This window comes from Coregonus clupeaformis, chromosome 1 (assembly GCF_020615455.1).
Source record: "Coregonus clupeaformis isolate EN_2021a chromosome 1, ASM2061545v1, whole genome shotgun sequence".
In the NCBI taxonomy this organism is placed as follows: domain Eukaryota; kingdom Metazoa; phylum Chordata; class Actinopteri; order Salmoniformes; family Salmonidae; genus Coregonus; species Coregonus clupeaformis.
In genome coordinates, this window is record NC_059192.1 from 4,077,658 (window position 1) to 4,101,665 (window position 24,008).

Here is a 24,008-nt window from a genome sequence, read left to right on the forward strand (position 1 = left end):
ATACGTATCACACAAGATGACAGGATAGGTGTACTGGAGGAGCAGACAGGAGAGGGCTACTGTGATAACAGAGATAGGCATTGAGAGGATAGGCATTGTGATGGACAGGGATAGGGGCATTGGAGAGGGACAGGATAGGGCATTGGGAGGACAGGATAGGCATTGGAGAGGGATAGGGTACTGAGAGGGATAGGCATTGAGAGGATAGGGTACTGGAGGAGGACAGGATAGGTACTGGAGAGGGACAGGGCATTGGAGAGGACAGGATATGTGTGTACTGAGAGGGATAGGTACTGGAGAGGGATAGGGGCATTGGAGAGGGACAGGATAGGGGGTACTGAGGACAGGATAGGGGTATCAGAGTGTACAGGATAGGGTACTGAGATATCATGGATAGGGCATTGAGGAGGACAGGATGTGGTATCGTGATGATTAGGCATCAGAGGGACATGGCATTGGGGAGGACAGGTGGGCATTGGAGAGGACATGATATGGGTACTGAGAGGGATAGGCATTGGAGAGGGATAGGCATTGGAGAGGACAGGATAGTATTGGAGGGACAGATAGGGCATTGGAGAGGGATAGGGTACTGGAGGACAGGATAGGGTACTGAGAGGACACAATAGGGGGTACTGAGAGGACAGGATAGGGGCATTGGGGATGGATAGGGCATTGGGGAGTGGATAGGGGCATTTGGGGAGGGACAGGGGCATTGGGGAGGGGACAGGATAGGGTATCATTGGGGATGGATAGGATAGGGCATTGAGAGGGATAGGGGCATTGGAGAGGGATAGGGGCATTGGGGAGGACAGATTGTGGGCATCAGATGGGATAGGATAGGGGTACTTTGGGAGGATAGGGGCATCAGATGGATAGGCATCAGAGGGACAGGATAGGGCACTGGGAGAGGGATAGGCATTGTGATGGATAGTATCAGATATTATGGATAGGGCATTGTGAGGACAGGCATTGGAGAGGACAGGATAGGGTACTGGACATGGACAGGGCACTGGAGATGTGACAGGGCATTGAGAGGACAGGATAGGCATTGAGAGGATAGGCATTGGGAGTGATAGGGGTACTGGAGAGGGACAGGGATAGGGGCATCGACAGGATAGGGGGCATTGGAGGAGGATAGGGGCATTGGAGAGAGACAGGATAGGTGGCATTGAGATAGATAGGTATCAGATGGATAGGATAGATAAATATCAGAGGATAGGGCATTGAAGAGGGATAGGGGCATTGGAGAGGACAGGATAGGCATTGCTGAGAGGATAGGGGCATTGTGAGGGATAGGTATTGGGGAGGATAGGGTAATGGGGAGGGATAGGGGTATTGAGAGGACAGGATAGTATTGACAGGATAGGCATTGAGAGGATAGGGGCATTGGAGGAGGACAGGGATAGGGGCATTGGGAGATGGATAGGGCATTGTGGAGGGATAGGGTGATTGGAGGAGGATTATGGATAGGGGCATTGGGGAGGGATAGGATAGGGCATTGGGGAGGGATAGGGCATTGGGGAGTGGATAGGGGTATCAGATAGACAGATACGGCATGGAGGGATAGGCATTGGCTTATGGATAGGGTACTTGGGGAGGAGATAGGGCATTGTGGAGGACAGGCATTGGAGGAGGGACAGGGATAGGGCACTGGACAGATAGGGCATTGAGGAGATAGGGCATTGAGGACAGGATAGGTATCAGAGAGGGATAGGGCATCAGAGTGATAGGGCATTGGGGAGGATAGGGGCATTGGGGATGGATAGGGGTACTGGAGAGTGGACAGGGATAGGGGCACTTGGACAGGATAGGGTACTGGAGAGTGGATAGGGGCATTGGGAGGACAGGATAGGGTACTGAGGATAGGGCACTGTGATGGATAGGGGTACTGGAGAGGGACAGGATAGGTACTGACAGATAGGTACTGAGAGGATAGGGCATTGAGGAGGAACAGGATAGGGTACTGAGATGGACAGGGGCAGACTGTGATGGACAGGAGAGATAGTATCAGATGGACAGGATAGTGATGATTGCATAGGATGAGGACAGGGGGCACTGGAGAGACAAAGTACTGGGGATGACAGGGTACTGTGATGTGACAGGACAGGATGTATCAGATGGACAGGACAGGAGGTACTGAGAGGACAGGATAGTGTACTGGATAGGACAGGGCATTGTGGAGGATAGGCATCGGGAGATAATAGGGCATTGATGGGACAGGGCATTGAGAGGACAGGGCATTGGGGAGGACAGACAGGGCACGATGGATAGGTACTGGAGAGGACAGGATAGGGTACTGGAGAGGATAGGATAGGGCATCAGAGGATGTGGATAGGCATTGGGAGGGATAGGATAGGCATTGGGAGGATAGGGGCATTGTGATAGGATAGGATAGGGTACTGGAGAGGGACATGGATAGGGCATTGTGAGGGATAGGAAGGGCATTGGAGGGGACAGGATAGGGGGCATTGTGAGGGAAGGATAGTGGCATTGGAGAGGGATAGGGTATTGGAGAGGACAGGGATAGGGGCGTATTGGGGAGGGATAGGGGGCATTGGGGAGGGACAAGGATAGGGGGCATTGGAGAGGGACAGGGATAGGGGGTATTGAGAGGGATTGTGATAGGGGCATTGGGGAGGGATAGGGGCATTGGGGAGAAGATAGCAAATGTAGAGGGACAGGGTAGGGGCATTGGGGAGGGACAGGAGACAGGGGTTGGAGAGGGATAGGGGGCATTGAGAGGGGACAGTGCTACTTGGGGAGGACAGGGCTTGGATAGGGTAGGGTTGGGGAGAGTGGACAGGATAGGGGGCGGTATTGGAGAGGGATAGGGTATGTGGTCAGAGTGACAGGATAGGGGCGTACTGGAGGAGGGGGCACAGATGGATAGGGGGCATTGGAGGAGGGACAGGATAGGGGGTATTGAGTGGAGGGATAGGGAGGGGATAGGATGGAGGGATAGGGGCATTGGGGAGGGATAGGGCATTGGGGAGGGAAGGATAGGAGGGGGGTATGGGGAGGGATTGGGTCTAGTGGATAGGGTATTGGAGAGGATAGGGGGTACTGGGGAGGGACAGGATAGGGTACTGGGGGGGGTTAGGTGTGGCGGTGTGGTGGGTGGGTTGAGGGGGGATGTTGTGATGGTAGGGGCTTAGGGGGTTGGGGGGGGGGGAGGGATAGTGGATATGGGCATTGGGGAGGGATAGGGGGCTATCAGAGGGATAGGGGCATTGGGGAGTGACAGGGATAGGGGCATTGGAGAGGATGTAATGGAGAGGTGGTATTGGTGGGGGTGGGGATTGGGGGTGTGGGTAGAGTGTGGATAGGGGGCATTGGGGGTGATGTTGAGTGGATAGGGCATTGTGAGGGAGGGTGGGACAGGGATAGGGCATTGGGGAGGGATAGGGGCTACTGGAGAGGGATAGATAGGGGTGATTGGACAGGATAGGGGCATTGTGAGAGGTGGATAGGGGCATTGGGGAGGGATAGGGCTATAGGGGCATTGGGAGGAGAGGAGAGGGGGCATTGGGGAGGGATAGGGGTACTGGGGATGGATAGGCAATGGGGAATGGATAGGGTCGGGCGGGCATTGGAGAGGGACAGGGATAGGGTGTACTGGACAGGGATAGGGGGCGTATTGGAGAGGATAGGGCACTGGAGGAGGGACAGGATAGGGGGCATTGGAGAGGGGGTGGGGAGGTGGTATGGATAGGGGCATTGGGGAGGATAGGGGCATTGAGAGGACAGGGATAGGGGGTAATTGAAGGTGATAGGTGGCACTGAGAGGATAGGGGCACTGGGAGAGGACAGGGATAGGGTATGGAGATGGATAGGGGCATTGGGGAGTGGATAGGTGGGACAGGATAGGGGGCATTGTGATAGGATAGGCAATGAGACGATGGGGGAGGATAGGGATAGGGGCTATTGGAGAGGGATAGGGGGCATTGGGGAGGGGATAGGGGCATTGGGGAGGGATAGGATAGATGAGTGGATAGTGGGGGGGCATTGGGGAGGATAGTAATGTGAGGTAGGAGGATGTATGGGGAGGAGACAGGATGTTGGAAGAGAGGATAGGGGCGAACTGGGGAGGGATGGGAGGATGATGGCAGAGGTACTGGGATGGCACAGGATAGGGGCACTGGAGAGGATAGGATAGGGGCGTACTGGGGATGTGACAGGATAGGGGCGGTACTGGAGGGACAGGGATAGGGGCGACTGGGGAGGGACAGGGATAGGGCATTGGGGATGGATAGGGGCACTGGGATGGATAGGGCGCATTGGGACAGGATAGTGGCACTGGAGAGGACAGGATAGGGTAATTGGGGGAGGATGAAAGGGGGTACTGGGGAGTGATAGGGCATTTGAGATGGATAGGATAGGGTACTGGGGAGGGATAGGATAGTAGGGCACTGGAGAGGGATAGGATAGGGGCATTGGGGAGGATATGGGGCGTATTGGGAGGGATAGGCGTACTTGGGGATGGATAAAGGGGGTACTGTGATGGATAGAAGGCACTGGAGAGGATAGGATAGGGGCACTGTGGGGACAGGGATGAGGGGTACTAGGGGAGTGGATAGGGCACTGGAGAGGACAGGGATAGGGGGCACTTTGGGAGGGATAGGCGTAACGGAGGATAGGATAGGGGCGTACTGGGGATAGGATATGGGGCGTAATGAGAGGGATTAGGGGCAATGGAGAGTGATAGGGATAGGGGCGTACTGGGGGGATAGGGCACTGGAGATGGACAGGATAGGGGCTACTGGGGAGGATAGGGGCATGGGAGGAGGACAGGATAGGGGGCTACTGGAGATGTGATAGCGCATAGCACTGGGAGAGGGTGGGCTACTGAGAGATAGATAGGGATAGGGAGCACTGGGGGGATGGACAGGGCACTGGAGCGGATACAGGGGCACTGTGATGGACAGGGGCATTGGGGAGGAGACACTGGATAGGGCAATGGGGATGGACAGGAGTTCAGGGAGAGTGGATAGGCACTGGAGAGGGATAGGGATAGGGAATATTTGGAGGAGGATAGGCTATTGAGAGGATAGGATAGGCGTATTAGGGAGGATAGGGGGTATTGAGAGGACAGATAGGGGGCACTGGAGAGGGATAGGACAGGGAGCACTGGGGGAGTGATTGGGGGCATTGAGAGATAGGACAGGGATTGGGGGCATGGAGGGATAGGGCACTGGAGAGGGATAGGATAGGGTACTGGGGGGGACGGGGGCATTGGGGAGGGGGATAGGGACAGGGGTGGGATTGTGGGATGGATAGGCGTATTGGAGAGGGATAGGGGTACTGGAGAGGGATAGGGGCATTGAGAGGGATAGGATTAGGGGCACTGGGGAGGATAGGGGCTAATGGAGAGGATAGTGGATCGAGGGGTAGTCGGAGGGATAGGGGCAATGAGAGGGATAGGGATAGGGGCACTGAGAGTGGATAGGGATAGGGGCTATTGGGGAGGGATGAGGGGCACTGGGGAGGGATAGGGGCTACTGTGGAGTGGATAGGATAGGGTGCATTGGGGGAGGATAGGTACTGGAGAGGGATAGGGGTACTGGAGAGGGATAGGATAGGCTAGATGGAGAGGGTGATGAAGGGGGTAAAAAACTGGAGAGTGGATAGGGATAGTGTGCACTGGGGAGGATAGTACTGGAGAGGACAGGATAGGGGTAACTGAGAGGATAGGACAGGGGCATATGGGGAGGGATAGGGCTACTGGAGATGATAGGACAGGGGGCATTGGGGAGTGTGATAGGGCACTGGAGAGGATAGGGATAGGGGGCACTGGGGAGGGATGGGGTTATCAGGAGACAGATAGGGTATGGTGAGGATAGGGTACTGGGAGAGGCATAGGACAGGGGTATATGGATGGATAGTACTGGAGAGGGACAGGATAGGGGGCTACTGTGGATGGGATTAGGGGCACTGGAGAGGAATTAGTGGGGCATTCTGGGGGTGGAAAGGTGTACATTGGGATTTATAGGGAATTGAGAGTGTGATAGGATAGGGGCATTGGAGGGATAGGGGCATTGGAGAGGGCTAGGGATGGGCATAAATGTGGACAGATAGGGGCACTGGGGGGGACAGGATAGGGGGCACTGGGGGATGGGGATGGACAGGGATTATGGAGAGGAATAGGGGGTTGGGATGACAGGACAGGATAGGGCACTGGGGGAGGGATGGATAGATAGGGGGGCACTGGGAGAGGACATGGATAGGGGCACTGGATGGGACAGGGACAGCTTGGGAGAGGGATAGGATAGGGGGCAATTTGGAGAGGATAGGATAGGGACGGGGGGATAGGCTATTGAGAGACAGGGATAGGGGCAATTGAGATGGGATAGGAAGGGGTATCAGAGGATAGGGCACAGAGGGGCACTGGGGAGATGATATGTGGGGGGCTATCAGAGAGGATAGGGCACTGTGATGGATAAGGGGGCATTGGGGAGGGATAGGGGGCACTGAGAGGGATAGGGGCACTGGGAGAGGATAGGGTAGGGGCAATGAGAGGGATAGGGGATCAGAGGGACCGGATGGGACTAAGAGTGGGAGGATAGAGAACCGAGGATAGGGGCATTGGGGATGGATAGGGGGCACTGTGGAGTAGGATAGGCATTATCAGATGGACAGGGACAGGGGCATACGGAGGGAAGGATTCTGGGGAGGATAGATAGGGGCATTGGATGGACAGGATAGGAACAGGGCAGATTAGGGGCTGGGAGGAAGGAAGGGGGGAGTTATAGCTGTGATTGGGGATTGGAGTGATAGGCACGTATGGGGAGGACAGGGATAGGGGCACTGGGGAGGATCAGAGGATAGGGGCACTGGGGATGACAGGGATATGGGGCATTGGGAGGACAGTGGACAGGTAAGTACGGATGGATAGTGGATATGGGGCATTGTGGAGGATAGGGGGTATTGGGGAGTAATAGGATAGGGTATCGGAGAGGGATAGGGAGGGGCATTGGGGAGTGGATAGGATAGGGGGCACTGGAGATGGATAGGATAGGGCTAATAATTGGGGAGTGGATAGGATAGGGGCATTGTGGAGGGAACAGATTAAGTATTTGGAGAGGAAGGGAAGGGGCAATTGACAGGAAGATGATAGTACTGGGGAGACAGGATAGGGGCATCAGAGGCCAGATAGGTTGGAGGAATGTATAGGGGCATATGAGAGGACGAAGATAGGGGCATGGGATAGATTGATAGGCGTATTGGGGGATGGGACAGATAGGGGTACTGGGGGAGCGATAGGATAGGGGCATCAATGGGGAGGGGTACTGTAGATAGGGGAATTGGGGAGATGATAGGATAGCACTGTGGAGGATGATGGACGATAGCGCCGGGGTATTAGATAAGGGATAGGGGCATTGGGGAGGGAAGGATAAGGAGGAATTGGAGGACAGGGATATGGGTGGCTACTGTGGAGGAGACAGGATAGGGGTATGGGGGAGGGAAGGTGGGAACAGGGATACACTGTGGAGTGGATAGGATAGGGGCATGGGAGGATGGGATAGGGCATCGAAGAGATAGGGCGTAAGAGGGGGCATAGAGGGATATGGATAGGGGTATGGGGTAGGACAGACAGGGTATTGATGGGATAGGATGGTGGCAGGGAGAGGATAGGTGACTGGGGAGGACAGGATAGGGTGATCGAGGAGGGACAGGATAGGGCATCAGATAGGACAGGGGTATGGATGGGAAGGATAGGGCCAGGGGATGTGACAGGATAGATAGGTACTGGGGAGGAAGGAGAGGCATTCGGGATGATAGGGCACGTGATGATATGGGATAGGGCATCTGAGATGGACAGGATAAAAAGAATGGAGAGAGGACTACTGATAGGGGTATTGGGGAGGATGGGATAGGGGGTATTGGGGGAGGGATAGGGGGTATTGGGGAGGGACAGGGATAGTGGAAGCTATTGGGGAGGGATAGGGGGTATTGGGGAGGGGTAGGGGTATTGGGGAGATGGATAAGGTTATACAATGTTAGTGTCGTGAATCATGTTACCAGGCGCATGCACAACGTAAGAGGAAGTTGTTATGATTTTGATAGGTGTAAAGGGTCCCGTGAAAACACTCCCAATCTGACCTGGAACCAGTTTTATATGAATACATCTTACTTCCACTGACTGTGTGTTTCCACTGCCCACAGGTTAGGGGTAATGATAGTTTCCACAGAAGACAAGTTCAGTGCTTTGGCCCCCACGGCATTCCAAGCACTGCAGAAAACCGACATGAATCTGAATATTACATGACTAAGTAACTTTAGGGAACCCCCCAAACAGCTGGGTTGAATGGTTTACATCCTCCTGTGGGGGACTAGGGGATTGGGGCCTCATGGGGGGTGTAGGAGATTTGAAAAGCTCCACTACTTTGCAGTGAAGGCCCAGAGAGAGGTGTTGGGTCTAGCTGCAGCATTTAACCACTAATACCTTTCTAAAACACCATTATAACACTGGTTCTGCTGGGTTTAAACTCCACAGAGACATACTGTGGAAGCTGTGGGAGGATGAGCAGGTCCAAGGAGACCTAGAGGCCTTAGCGATTGAGACCCGGTCCCCAAGACAGCCAACCAACCAAGGCGCTAGCCAACATACTGTAGAGCCTGAAATGGTATTTGATGAGGATCCCCATAATCTGAGGCCATGACGCTACAGCTAGTCTCTGGGGATTGGCCCAGCCGGCCTGCCCAACTGCAACAGCCCTCTCAGTCCAGATTTGTTGAAATATAGTCAATCAGCAGGCTAAATATACTTACCATCGGCCTGCCACCAACTGGGCAAGCAGCCCTCCTAAGTCAGATTTATAGAGAAACACATCCAGGTGCATCCCTGGAGAGGACACTAGTCTATCTCCTGTTTCTGTAGTGAGACAGGGCTGGATGTACAGTACACCTCCAGGACACTGAAGTCTATCTCAGTGCTCACCCAAATCCATCCCATTTAATGCTAGGGGAGTGAAGGTAGCTTAGTGGTTAAGAGCATTGGACCAGCCTCGAGCTGACTAGTGAAAAACAATGTCGATGTGCCCTGGAGCAAGGCACTTAACCCTAATTGCCCTGGATAAGAGCGAGTAAATGCTGAGTGCCAAGCAGAGATACTGCACGTCCTCATTTTTAGAGTCTTTGGTATGACTCGACAGGGAATTGAAACTCCCAACCTTCCAACTCAGGGCAAACGCTTTTAACCACAAGACCACATCTTACTGGTGTCCCCATATACACTACATGACCACAAGCATGGACACCATCTCCAACATCCCATTCCAAAATCATGGGCATTGATAGTTTTAATTCAACTAAGCAACACGCACCGGCCAAAACTGAAGTCACATTGCTTCAATACTCTTCACACAGTCAGCGAAACAGAAGTGGTAAGTCTGGACCGAAACTGGAATAATTTTTCACTGCATCACACAAAATGCATTCACTGACCACATATCTCAAATCCAGGAATTGTTTCTCATTCACACTCTAACACCTGCAAAACGAATATAGCTATGTTGCAGCACATGTTTTCGAAATGCTAACACACTGGTTTCCAAAACCGTTAAAACACATTTCAAAACAGAATGATGGCATTTCCTGCAGTAAACTCATTCCAAAACAGAATGATGTTATCTCTGCAGAACCAGATTGGAAACATATAGAAAGTCCCAGCAGAATATCTAATCGTTCCAAACACAGCTGAAACCCCCAACACCCAAACCCCAAAACCCAAACACCAATCACCCAAACACCCAAACACCCAAACACCCAAACACCCAAACACCAACCCCAAACAGCTGAAAAGCCTCACCCCAACACCCAAACACAGCTGAAAGCCCACCAAAAACAATCCCAAACACTCCAAACACCCAAACACCCAAAAACACCCAAAACACAGATATGAAAGCTCAACTCAAACACCCAAACACAGCTGAAAGCTCACCCAAACACTCCAAACACCCAAACACCCAAACACCCAAACACTCCAATCACCCAAACACCCAAACACCCAAACACCCAAACACCCAAACACCCAAACACCCAAACACAGCTGAAAGCTACCCAAAACACCCAAACACTCCAAACACTCCAAACACCCAAACACCAAACACCCAACACCCAACCAACACCCAAACACCCAAGCACTCCAAACACCCAAACACCCAAACACAGCTGAAAGCCTACCCAACACCCAAACACCCAAACACTCCAAACACCCAACGACTCCAAACACTCCAAACACCCAAACACAGCTGAAAGCCTACCCAAACACCCAACACTCCAAACACTCCAACACCCAACACCCAAAACACTCCAAAACACCCAAACACAGCTGAAAGCCCACCCAAACATCCAAACACTCCAACACTCCAAACACCCAAACACAGCTGAAAGCTACAACACCCAAACACTCCAAACCTCCAAACACCCAAACACACGCTGAAAGCCTACCCAAGTGTCCTGTTTTATCTCACACCAAACAGACAAAAGAGAGACGCTGAATGATTTAATTTGGAAACAATGGATCAAGGGAAGACAGGTTGAAGATCGGGCGATTTTTACGCCTACAAGCTTCGCACCGGGAGGTGCCGCTCTGGGAGCTTGTGCGGCCTACCACTTCGCGGCTGGAGCCGTTGTTGCATTCCTATGAAGTTTCCACTCCACAAGAACAGCACTTACAGCTGAACGAGGCAGCTCTATCAGGGCAGAAATTTGACGACCTGACTTGTTGGGGGAAAGGTGGCATCCCATGACGGGTGCCACGTGAAAGTCGCTGAGCTCTTCAGCAGAGGGGCCACTCTACTGCCAACGTTTGTTATGGAGACCGCATGGCTGTGTGCTCGATTTCATACACCTGCCAGCAACGAGTGTGGCTGAAATAGCGGAATCCACTCAATTTGAAGTGGTGTCCATATACTTCTGTATATATAATGTATGAACATACCTAAACCCATGGCCTGGTCTGCTTCTGGAATCTGTAGCTGGGAAATACATTTCAGATCACTCCAAAAATCCCTCAGTGTGTGTTCAGGTTCTCAATGTGTGTGTTTGTGTGTGTGTGTGTGTGTGTCTGTGTGTGTCTGTCTCTGTGTGTGTGTCTGTGTGTGTGTGTGTCTCTGTGTGTGTGTGTCTGTGTGTGTCTGTGTGTGTCTGTGTGTGTCTGTGTGTGTCTGTGTGTGTGTGTGTGTGTGTGTGTCTGTGTGTGTGTGTGCGTGTTTGTGTGTGTGTGTGTGTGTCTGTGTGTGTGGTCTGTGTGTCTGTGTGTGTTGTGTGTGTGTGTGTGTGTGTTGTGTGTGTTGTGTGTCTGTGTGTGTTGTGTGTGTGTGTGTTCTGGTTGTGTGTGTGTGTGTTCTGTGTGTGTGTGTGTGTTGTGTGTGTTGTTGTGTGTGTGTGTGTCTGTGTGTGTCTGTGTGTGTGTGTGTCTGTGTGTGTGTGTGTGTTGTGTGTGTTGTTGTGTGTGTGTGTCTGGTTTGTGTGTGTGTGCTGTGTGTGTGTGTGTTGTGTGTGTCTGTGTGTGTGTGTGTGTTGTGTGTGTGTTGTGTGTGTGTGTTTGTGTGTGTTCGTTTTTGTTTGTGTTGTGTGTGTGTGTTGTGTGTGTGTGTGTGTGTGTGTGTTGTGTTTGTGTTGTGTGTGTGTGTGGTGTGTGTGTGTGTGTGTCTGTGTGTGTCTGTTAACACTGGGTAAGACTATAATAGGTTGAGGGGAGGAGCTGTATGAACAGGTTGACTCTGCATCTGAAGGAGCTGAAAGGTAGTCATGCTAACACTAATCTGACCAGGTCATGTCCGTGGGATACCTCATCACAGCACCTTCCTTTACCTCTCTTCCTTCTCCCTCCTTCCCTCTCTCCCTCCCTCCATCAAGCCAACAGGTTACCATAAAATACCTCAATGTTACCTAGGGTATGTAAGGGTAAGATACTGTACATGCAGAGGGAGGGAGGGAGGGAGGGGGAGAGAGAGAGGGAGGGGGAGAGAGAGAGAGAGAGAGAGAGAGAGAGAGAGAGGAGAGAGAGAGAGAGAGAGAGAGAGAGAGAGAGAGAGAGAGAGAGAGAGAGAGAGAGAGAGAGAGAGAGAGAGAGAGAGAGGCCTCACCCTACTAGAATCTGAAGTCAAATGTCTTCTGTTTGCTGATGATCTGGTGCTCTGTCACCAACCAAGGAGGGCCTAACAGCAGCAACTTTGTGATCTTCTGGCACAGATTCTGTAGACCTGGGCCCCGACAGTAAATCCCAGTAAGACAAAAATAATGGTGTTCCAAAAACGGCCCAGCTGCCAGTGACCACAACTACAAATCTCTATCTAGACACCATTGCCTCTAGAGCACACAAGAAACTATACATACCTTGGCCTAAACATCAGCGCCACAGGTAACTTCCACAAAGCTGTGAACGATCTGAGAGACAAGGCAAGAAGGGCCTTCTATGCCATCAAAGGAAACATAAAAATTTGACATACCAATTAGGATCTGGCTAAAAATACTTGAACTCAGTTAGAGAACCCTATTGTCCTTTATAGTTGTGAGGTCTGGGGTCCGCTCACCAACCAAAACACAAAATGGGTCAAACACCAAATTGAGACTCTGCATGCAGAATTCTTAAAAACATCCTCCGTGCAACAAACGAAACACCAAATAATGCATGCAGAGCAGAATTAGGCCAATACCTGCTAATTATCAAAATAACAGAAAAGAGACGTTAAATTTATAACCACTTAAAAGGAAGCGATCCCAAACCTTCCATAACAAAGCCATCACCTACAGAGAGATGAATATGGAGTCCCCTAAGTAAGCTGGTCATGGGGCTCTGTTCACAAACACAAACAGACCCCACAGAGCCCCAGGACAACAAACAACAACAGCAACAACACAACTAGACCCAACCAAATCATGAGAAAACAAAAAGAGAATTTCTTGACACATTGGAAAGAATAACAAAAAACTGAGCAAACTAGAATGCTATTTGGCCCTAAACAGAGAGTACAAAGTGGCAGAATACCTGACCACTGTGGGACTGACCCAAACTTAAGGAAAGCTTTGATTATGTACAGACTCAGTGAGCATAGCCTTGCTATTGGAGAAAGGCCGCCTTAGGCAGACCTGGCTCTCCAAGAGAAGACAGGCTATGTGCACACTGCCCACAAAATGAGGTGGAAACTGAGCTGCACTTCCTAACCTCCTGCCAAACGTATGACCACATTAGAGACACATATTTCCCCCAGATTACAGCGATCCAGAAAGAATTTGAAAACAAACCCAATTTTGATAAACTCCCTTATCTACTGGGTGAAAAACCACAGTGTGCCAACACAAGCTGCAAGATTTGTGACCGGTTGCCACAAGAAAAGGGCAACCAGTGAAGAACAAACACCATTGTAAATACAACCCATATTTATGTTGATTTATTTTCCCATTTGTACTTTAACTATTTGCACATTGTTACAACACTGTATATAGACATAATATGACATTTGAAATGTCTTTATTCTTTTGGAATTTCTGAGTGTAATGTTTACTGTTAATATTTATTGTTTATTTCACTTTTGTTTACTATCTACTTCACTTGCGTTGGCAATGTTAACATATGTTTCCCATGCCAATAAAGCCCTTAAATTGAGGACGGGTTCCTTTAGAAGCGGACGGGTTCCTTTAGAAGCGGACGGGTTCCTTTAGAAGCGGACGGGTTCCTTTAGAAGCGGACGGGTTCCTTTAGAAGCGGACGGGTTCCTTTAGAAGCGGACGGGTTCCTTTAGAAGCGGACGGGTTCCTTTAGCAGATGGGTTCTAGTTCTGGCTCTAGTTGGATTTGTGACGGGGGCGTAGGGGCGAGGGAGGAGGGGCGAGGGGGCGAGGGAGGAGGGGGCGAGGGGGAGAGGAGGCAAGGGGGCGAGGGGCGAGGGGGAGAGGGACGGAGGGGGCGAGGGGGCGAGGGGAGGAGGGCGAGGGGAGAGGAGGCAAGGGCGAGGAGCAAGGGGGCGAGAGGAGGGGGCGAGGAGGGGAGGAGGGGGCGAGGGGGCGAGGGGGAGAGGGGGCGAGGGGCCGAGGAGGCGAGGGGAGAGGGAGGAGGGGGCGAGGGCGAGGGAGGAGGGGGCGAGGGAGGAGGGGAGGAGGGAGGAGGGGCGAGGGGAGAGGAGGCACAGGGGGCGAGGGGCGAGGGGGAGAGGGGAGGAGGGGGCGAGGCGAGGGGGCGAGGGGGCGAGGAGGCGAGGGGGCGAGGGGGCGAGGGGGTAACATTGCTCCTCTTACTTTGGGTGAACTGATTCCACATGCGAGTGTTGGGCTTCTTGAGGCGGGACTGTGGAGTGAGCAGTGGTGGAAAAAGTACCCAATTGTCATATTTGAGTAAAAGTAAAGATCCCTTAATAGAAAGTTACTCAAGTAAAAGTGAAAGTCACCCAGTAAAATACTGCTTGAGTAAAAGTATTTGGTTTTAAATATACTTAAGTATCAAAAGTAAAAGTATAAATCATTTGAAATTCCTTATATTTATTTTATTTTATTTATTTGACCTTTATTTACCAGGTAAGCCAGTTGAGAACAAGTTTTCATTGTCACGCCCTGACTCAAGGGACTCGTATATGTTGAGTCAGGGTGTGTATGTTCTATGTTGTATATTTCTATGTTGATGTTCTAGTATGTCTATTTCTATGTTGGCCGGTGTGGTTCCCAATCAGAGGCAGCTGTCGCTCGTTGTCTCTGATTGGGGACCATACTTAGGCAGCCTTTTGGCACTAGTTAGTTGTGGGATCTTGTTCCGTGTGAGGTATGTTGTTTGTCTACCTTGGACTTCACGTTTAGTTTCATTTGTTGTTTTGTCGTGGTGTTTATATAAAGAAACATGTATGCATATCACGCTGCGCCTTGGTCTGACCCGTTCCTTAACGAACGTGATAGAAGATCCCACCAAACGAGGACCAAGCAGCGTGTCCAGGAGCAGACAGCCTGGACATGGGATGAGATCCAGGCCGGGATGGATCGCCGTCCTTGGGAGGAGACAGTGGAGGCCCAGTATAGAGAGGAGCAGCGGCAACGCAGAAGGTGCCGGCCGAGGAAGAAGCCCGAGAGACAGCCCCAAGATTTTTTTGGGGGGCGGGCTAAAAGGGTGGTTGGCGGAGCCTAGTGTTAGACCAGAGCCAACTCCCCGTATTCACGCAAGGAGGCGTGTGACTGGGCAGGCTCCGCGTTATGCGGAGCTACGTACTTTGTCGCCAGTGTTCCGGCACAGTCCTGTACGTCCTGTGCTAGCACCACGCACGTGTCGTGCGAAGATGGGCATTCAGCCAGGACAGGGTGTGCCGGCTCAATGCTCCTGGTCTCCAGTATGCCTCCTCGGTCCCGCATATCCTGCGCCAGTTCTACGAATTGTATCGCCAGTGCGCGTGCACAGCCCAGTGCGTCCTGTGCCAGCGCCCTGCATGTGTAGTGCGAAAGTGGGCAGCCAGCCAGGACGGGTTGTGCCAGCTCTCCGCTCCAGACCTCCAGTCTGCCTTCGCAGTCCGGTCCGGCCCATTCCTGCTCCTCGCACCAAACCAGTGGTGCGTGTTCCCAGCCCGGCCTGTTCCTGCTCCTCGCACCAAGCCAGTGGTGCGCGTCGCCAGCCCGGTTCGGCCTGTTCCTGCTCCTCGCACCAAGCCAGTGGTGCGCGTCGCCAGCCCGCCCGGCCTGTTCCTGCTTCTCGCACCAAGCCAGTGTGGCGCGTCGCCAGCCCGGCCCGGCCTGTTCCTGCTCCTCGCACCAAGCCAGTGGTGCGTGTCGCCAGCCCGGTCCGGCCTGTTCCTGCTCCTCGCACCAAGCCAGTGGTGCGCGTCGCCAGCCCGGTCCGGCCTGATCCTGGCCCTCGCACCAAGCCAGTGGTGCGCGTCGCCAGCCCGGTCCGGCCTGTTCCTGTCCCTCGCACCAAGCCAGTGGTGCGCGTCGCCAGCCCGGTCCGGCCTGTTCCTGCTCCTCGCACCAAGCCAGTGGTGCGTGTGTCCAGTCCGGCACGGCCCGTGCCTGTCCCACCGGTGCCTGGTCCGGTACCGGTCAGCTGCTCCACTCCAGAGCCAGAACAGTCCGCTCCACCGGTGCCTGATCCAGCTCCGGTTAGCTGCTCCACTCCGGAGCCAGAGAAATCCGCTCCACCAGGGTCCAGTCCAGCTCCGGTCAGCGGATCCACTCCGGAGCCAGAGCAGTCCACTCCACCGGTGCCTAGTTCAGCTCCGGTCAGCTGCTCCACTCCGGAGCCAGAGCAATCCGCTCCACCGGGGTCTAGTCCAGCTCCGGGTCAGCGGCTCCACTCCGAGCCAGAGCAGTTCGATCCACCGTCGTCGGGTCCAGCTCCAGTCAGCGGTTCCAGTCCAGACCCAGACGTCAGCCCCTCTCCAGGTCCGGGGTCTCCCACACCAGGGTCCAGACAGGGCTTGGTACTTCGTGGGAGGAAGGAGAGGGGAAGCAGCGCGCGAGGTCCAGACCAGACCAGGGGCACAACAGGGAGGTGGAGAGTAAGTGGTGGTCACGCCCGGAGCCGGATCCGCCTCCGAGGCGGAATGCCCACCCGGCCCCTACCCTGTTATGTTTATGTGGCGCGGTCGGAGTCCGCACCTTTGGGGGGGGGGGGGTACTGTCACGCCCTGACTCAAGGGACTCGTATATGTTGAGTCAGGGTGTGTATGTTCTATGTTGTATATTTCTATGTTGATATTCTAGTATGACTATTTCTATGTTGGCCGGTGTGGTTCCCAATCAGAGGCAGCTGTCGCTCGTTGTCTCTGATTGGGGACCATACTTAGGCAGCCTTTGGCACTAGTTAGTTGTGGGATCTTGTTCCGTGTGAGGTATGTTGTTTGTCTACCTTGGACTTCACGTTTCGTTTCATTTGTTGTTTTGTCGTGGTGTTTATTCAATATAAATAAACATGTATGCATATCACGCTGCGCCTTGGTCTGACCCGTTCCTTAACGAACGTGACACTCATTTACAACTGCGACCTGGCCAAGATAAATCAAAGCAGTGCGATAAAAACAACAACAACACAGAGTTACACATGGAATAAACAAAACATACAGTCAATAACACAATAGAAAATCTATATACAGTGTGTGCAAATGTAGTAAGTTATGGAGGTAAGGCAATAAATAGGCCATAGTGCAAAATAATTACAATTTAGTATTAACACTGGAATGCTAGATGTGCAGAAGATGATGTGCAAATAGAGATACTGGGGTGCAAATGAGCAAAATAAATAATATGGGGATGAGGTAGTTGGGTGGGCTAATTACAGATGGGCTGTGTACAGGTGCAGTGATCGGTAAGCTGCTCTGACAACTGATGCTTAAAGTTAGTGAGGGAGATAAGAGTCTCCAGCTTCAGAGATTTTTGCTGTTCTAATCTGCAAAACGGACCTATCTCTTGAATAGGCCTACCCAACGGACCTATCTCTTGAATAGGCCTACCCAACGGACCTATCTCTTGAATAGGCCTACCCAACGGACCTATCTCTTGAATAGGCCTACCCAACGGACCTATCTCTTGAATAGGCCTACCCAACGGACCTATCTCTTGAATAGGCCTACCCAACGGACCTATCTTTTGAATAGGCCTGCCCAACGGACCTATCTCTGAGTAGGCCTACCCAACGGACCTATCTCTTGAATAGGCCTACCCAACGGACCTATCTCTTGAGTAGGCCTACCCAACGGACCTATCTCTTGAGTAGGCCTACCCAACGGACCTATCTCTTGAATAGGCCTACCCAACGGACCTATCTCTTGAATAGGCCTACCCAACGGACCTATCTCTTGAATAGGCCTACCCAACGGACCTATCTCTTGAATAGGCCTACCCAACGGACCTATCTCTTGAGTAGGCCTACCCAACGGACCTATCTCTTGAATAGGCCTACCCAACGGACCTATCTCTTGAATAGGCCTACCCAACGGACCTATATCTTGAGTAGGCCTACCCAACGGACCTATCTCTTGAATAGGCCTACCCAACGGACCTATCTCTTGAATAGGCCTACCCAACGGACCTATCTCTTGAATAGGCCTACCCAACGGACCTATCTCTTGAATAGGCCTACCCAACGGACCTATCTCTTGAATAGGCCTACCCAACGGACCTATCTCTTGAGTAGGCCTACCCAACGGACCTATCTCTTGAGTAGGCCTACCCAACGGACCTATCTCTTGAATAGGCCTACCCAACGGACCTATCTCTTGAATAGGCCTACCCAACGGACCTATCTCTTGAATAGGCCTACCCAACGGACCTATCTCTTGAATAGGCCTACCCAACGGACCTATCTCTGAATAGGCCTACCCAACGGACCTATCTCTTGAGTAGGCCTACCCAACGGACCTATCTCTTGAATAGGCCTACCCAACGGACCTATCTCTTGAATAGGCCTACCCAACGGACCTATCTCTTGAATAGGCCTACCCAACGGACCTATCTCTTGAATAGGCCTACCCAACGGACCTATCTCTTGAATAGGCCTACCCAACGGACCTATCTCTTGAATAGGCCTACCCAACGGACCTATCTCTTGAATAGGCCTACCCAACGGACCTATCTCTTGAATAGGCTTACCCAACGGACCTATCTCTTGAATAGGCCTACCCAACGGACCTATCTCTTGAATAGGCTTACCCAACGGACCTATCTCTTGAATAGGCCTACCCAACGGACCTATCTCTTGAGTAGGCCTACCCAACGGACCTATCTTCACTTTCATCTGTTGTGACCCTCAGTAGCAAATGCATTTCACATGGTTTCACCACAGACCTTACAATAAGGAAGGAAGATAAATGAACCATCTGTATCATGAAACCTCTACTCCTGAAACCAAACTGACTTCTCTCCTGAAGAGAGGCAGCAATGATGTTGGTGTTTGTTGGGTTATTTAGGAGAAAAGGTCAGTCAGTCAGAAAACAGGAATGTGAGATTACAGAGGAAAGGCTCAACAGTTCAGGCCGATAGCCAAGAGAAGAAAAGGTCCAGCACTCTTTGTGTTAATTGGTTAAGGACAGCTGGGGTTGGAGGTCAGAGGTTAGGGGTCAGGGGGCTGGAAGCCATGTTGGTTTATGTTTCTGTTGTTGGTATTGTTTAGTAACGGCCATGGGTTCACAAACACAATGGTGTGACTAGAGGGTTCAGGATATGGGAGGGGGGAGGGAGGGAGAGGCAGGCTTAGACACGCTCATGCTGTTCACATACAGTCACACACACAAACATACACACACACAGAGAGAGAGACAGAGAGAGAGAGAGAGAGGGAGAGAGAGAGAGACAGAGAGAGAGAGAGAGAGACAGAGAGAGAGAGAGAGACAGAGAGAGAGACAGAGAGACAGAGAGAGACAGAGAGACAGAGAGAGAGACAGAGAGACAGAGAGAGAGATGGAGAGAGAGACAGAGAGAGACAGAGAGACAGAGAGACAGAGAGAGACAGAGAGACAGAGAGCAGGTACAGGTGCAGGCTGGTTCAGCTCAGTACCTGGGGGGTGACAGTGGAGAGGGAGTGGCTGTCTGAGAGGTGTTTGGCTACCTGCAGAGCCTCTATCCTCAGAGCCGCTAGAACCAGTTCCTCCTGAGCCGCAGGTAAGAGGGAGGGGGGGGGGGTCAGTGGAGGAGTGGGAGGGGAGGAGGAGGAGGGAGGGTGTTGCCGGAGGGGGGAGGCAGGGGTCAGCAGGAGAGACATAGAGAACCAGAAGTTGAGTTACACACACCTAGATCACTTAGTTCTCTCCTACAGTACCCACTCTCTAATCTACAGTACCCACTCTCTAATCTACAGTACCCACTCTCTCTCCTACAGTACCCACTCTCTAATCTACAGTACCCACTCTCTAATCTACAGTACCCACTCTCTCACCTACAGTACCCACTCTCTCACCAGCAGTACCCACTCTCTCTCCTACAGTACCCACTCTCTAATCTACAGTACCCACTCTCTCACCTACAGTACCCACTCTCTCACCTACAGTACCCACTCTCTCACCAGCAGTACCCACTCTCTCTCCTACAGTACCCACTCTCTAATCTACAGTACCCACTCTCTAATCTACAGTACCCACTCTCTCTTCTACAGTACCCACTCTCTCTCCTACAGTACCCACTCTCTCTCCTACAGTACCCACTCTCTCACCTACAGTACCCACTCTCTAATCTACAGTACCCACTCTCTCACCTACAGTACCCACTCTCTAATCTACAGTACCCACTATCTCTTCTACAGTACCCACTCTCTCTTCTACAGTACCCACTCTCTCTCCTACAGTACCCACTCTCTAATCTACAGTACCCACTCTCTCACCTACAATACCCACTCTCTAATATACAGTACCCACTCTCTCACCTACAGTACCCACTCTCTAATCTACAGTACCCACTCTCTCACCTACAATACCCACTCTCTAATCTACAGTACCCACTCTCTCACCTACAGTACCCACTCTCTAATCTACAGTACCCACTCTCTCACCTACAATACCCACTCTCTAATATACAGTACCCACTATCTCTCCTACAGTACCCACTCTCTCTTCTACAGTACCCACTCTCTCTCCTACAGTACCCACTCTCTCTCCTACAGTACCCACTCTCTCACCTACAGTACCCACTCTCTAATCTACAGTACCCACTCTCTCACCTACAGTACCCACTCTCTATCTACAGTACCCACTCTCTCACCTACAGTACCCACTCTCTAATCTACAGTACCCACTATCTCTTCTACAGTACCCACTCTCTCTTCTACAGTACCCACTCTCTCCTACAGTACCCACTCTCTCTCCTACAGTACCCACTCTCTCACCTACAGTACCCACTCTCTAATCTACAGTACCCACTCTCTCACCTACAGTACCCACTCTCTAATCTACAGTACCCACTATCTCTTCTACAGTACCCACTCTCTCTCCTACAGTACCCACTATCTCTCCTACAGTACCCACTCTCTCTTCTACAGTACCCACTCTCTCTTCTACAGTACCCACTCTCTCTCCTACAGTACCCACTCTCTCACCTACAGTACCCACTCTCTAATCTACAGTACCCACTCTCTCACCTACAGTACCCACTCTCTAATCTACAGTACCCACTCTCTAATACACAGTACCCACTCTCTCTTCTACAGTACCCACTCTCTCACCTACAGTACCCACTCTCTAATCTACAGTACCCACTCTCTCTTCTACAGTACCCACTCTCTCACCTACAGTACCCACTCTCTAATCTACAGTACCCACTCTCTAATCTACAGTACCCACTCTCTCTTCTACAGTACCCACTCTCTCTTCTACAGTACCCACTCTCTCTCCTACAGTACCCACTCTCTCCCCTACAGTACCCACTCTCTAATCTACAGTACCCACTCTCTAATACACAGTACCCACTCTCTCTTCTACAGTACCCACTCTCTCTTCTACAGTACCCACTCTCTCTCCTACAGTACCCACTCTCTCACCTACAGTACCCACTCTCTCACCAACAGTACCCACTCTCTCTCCTACAGTACCCACTCTCTCACCTACAGTACCCACTCTCTAATATACAGTACCCACTCTCTCTTCTACAGTACCCAATCTCTAATCTACAGTACCCACTCTCTCACCTACAGTACCCACTCTCTCACCTACAGTACCCACTCTCTCACCAACAGTACCCACACACTCATAGATCAACAAACACTCACATAGTAAAACATTTAACAGGCTTACATACTGTCCATAAAGCCAAAGGAAGCTCAACGAAAGTAATGGAGGAGGTAAGGTAAAGGAAACTGACTAGACAACTGACTGGACAACAGACTAGACAACTGACTGGACAACTGACTAGACAACTGACTGGACAACTGACTGGACAACTGACTGGACAACTGACTGGACAACTGACTAGACAACTGACTAGACAACTGACTGGACAACTGACTGGACAACAGACTAGACAACTGACTGGACAACTGACTAGACAACTGACTAGACAACTGACTGGACAACTGACTGGACAACTGACTAGACAACTGACTAGACAACAGACTAGACAACTGACTAGACAACAGACTAGACAACTGACTAGACAACTGACTGGACAACAGACTAGACAACTAACTGGACAACAGACTAGATATTGACTAGATTACTGACTAGACAACTGACTAGACAACAGACTAGACAACAGCCTAGACAACAGCCTATACAACAGACTAGACAACTGACTAGACAACAGACTAGACAACTGACTGGACAACTGACTGGACAACTGACTGGACAACAGACTAGATATTGACTAGATTGCTGACAATACAACTGACTAGACAACAGACTAGACAACAGCCTAGACAAAAGCCTATACAACAGACTAGACAACTGACTGGACAACAGACTAGACAACTGACTGGACAACTGACTAGACAACTGACTGGACAACTGACTAGACACCTGACTGGACAACAGACTAGACAACTGACTAGACAACTGACTAGACACCTGACTGGACAACAGACTAGACAACTGACTAGACAACTGACTAGACACCTGACTGGACAACTGACTAGACAACTGACTAGACAACAGACTAGACAACTGACTAGACAACTGACTGGACAACTGACTAGACAACTGACTAGACAACAGACTAGACAACTGACTGGACAACTGACTAGACAACTGACTGGACAACTGACTGGACAATTGACTAGACAACTGACTAGACAACTGACTAGACAACAGACTAGACAACTGACTAGACAACTGACTAGACAACTGACTAGACAACTGACTAGAGAACTTAATAGACAACTGACTAGACAACTGACTAGACAACTGACTAGACAACTGACGATACAACAGACTAGACAACTGACTGGACAACAGACTAGACAACTGACTAGACAACTTCATATACAACTGACTGGACAACTGACTAGACAACTTAATATACAACTGACTGGACAACTGACTAGACAACTGACCAGACAACTTAAAAGACAACTGACTAGACAACTGACTAGACAACTTAATAGACAACTGACTAGACAACTGACTAGACAACTGACTAGACAACTTACTAGACAACTTAATAGACAACTGACTGGACAACTGACTAGACAACTGACTAGACAACTGACTGGACAACTGACTAGACAACTGACTGGACAACTGCCTGGACAACTGACTACACAACTGACTGGACAACTGACTAGACAACTGACTGGACAACAGACTAGACAACTGACTAGATATTGACTAGACAACTGACTAGATATTGACTAGACAACTGACTAGATATTGACTAGACAACAGACTAGACAACTGACTGGACAAAAGACTAGACAACTGACTAGACAACAGACTAGACAACTGACTAGATATTGACTAGACAACTGACTAGATATTGACTAGACAACTGACTAGATATTGACTAGACAACAGACTAGATATTGACTAGACAACAGACTAGACAACAGACTAGACAACTGACTAGACAACTTAATAGACAACTGACTAGACAACTGACTGGACAACTAACTAGACAACAGACTAGAGAACTGACTGGACAACTGACTAGACAACTGACTGGACAACTGACTAGACAACTGACTAGACAACTGACTGGACAACTGACTAGACAACTGACTGGACAACTGACTAGACAACTGACTAGACACCTGACTGGACAACAGACTAGACAACTGACTAGACAACTGACTAGACACCTGACTGGACAACTGACTAGACAACTGACTAGACAACAGACTAGACAACTGACTAGACAACTGACTGGACAACAGACTGGACAACTGACTAGACAACTGACTGGACAACTGACTAGACAACTGACTAGACAACTAATAGGACAACAGACTAGACAACTGACAGGACAACTGACTGGACAACAGACTAGACAACAGCCTAGACAACAGACTATACAACAGACTAGACAACTGACTGGACAACTGACTAGACAACTGACTAGACAACATACTAGACAACTGACTAGACAACTGACTAGACAACTGACTAGACAACAGACTAG

At 50.9% G+C, this 24,008-nt stretch overlaps 1 protein-coding gene across 9 annotated transcripts in view; it reads right to left on the reverse strand.

Annotated features, from left to right (window-relative positions):
* Positions 1 to 24,008, reverse strand: part of tacc2 (transforming, acidic coiled-coil containing protein 2) — a 272,493-nt gene that overhangs the window by 39,052 nt on the left and 209,433 nt on the right. For 7 of the 9 annotated variants that reach the window (XM_041893422.2, XM_041893506.2, XM_041893301.2 and 4 more), the window contains one exon: positions 19,468 to 19,560. The exons of the other annotated variants lie outside the window; for them this stretch is intronic. In XM_041893422.2, the coding sequence (XP_041749356.2) occupies positions 19,468 to 19,560 (93 nt within the window). The remainder of the gene's footprint in view (positions 1 to 19,467; positions 19,561 to 24,008) is intronic. 9 annotated transcript variants of the gene reach the window in all.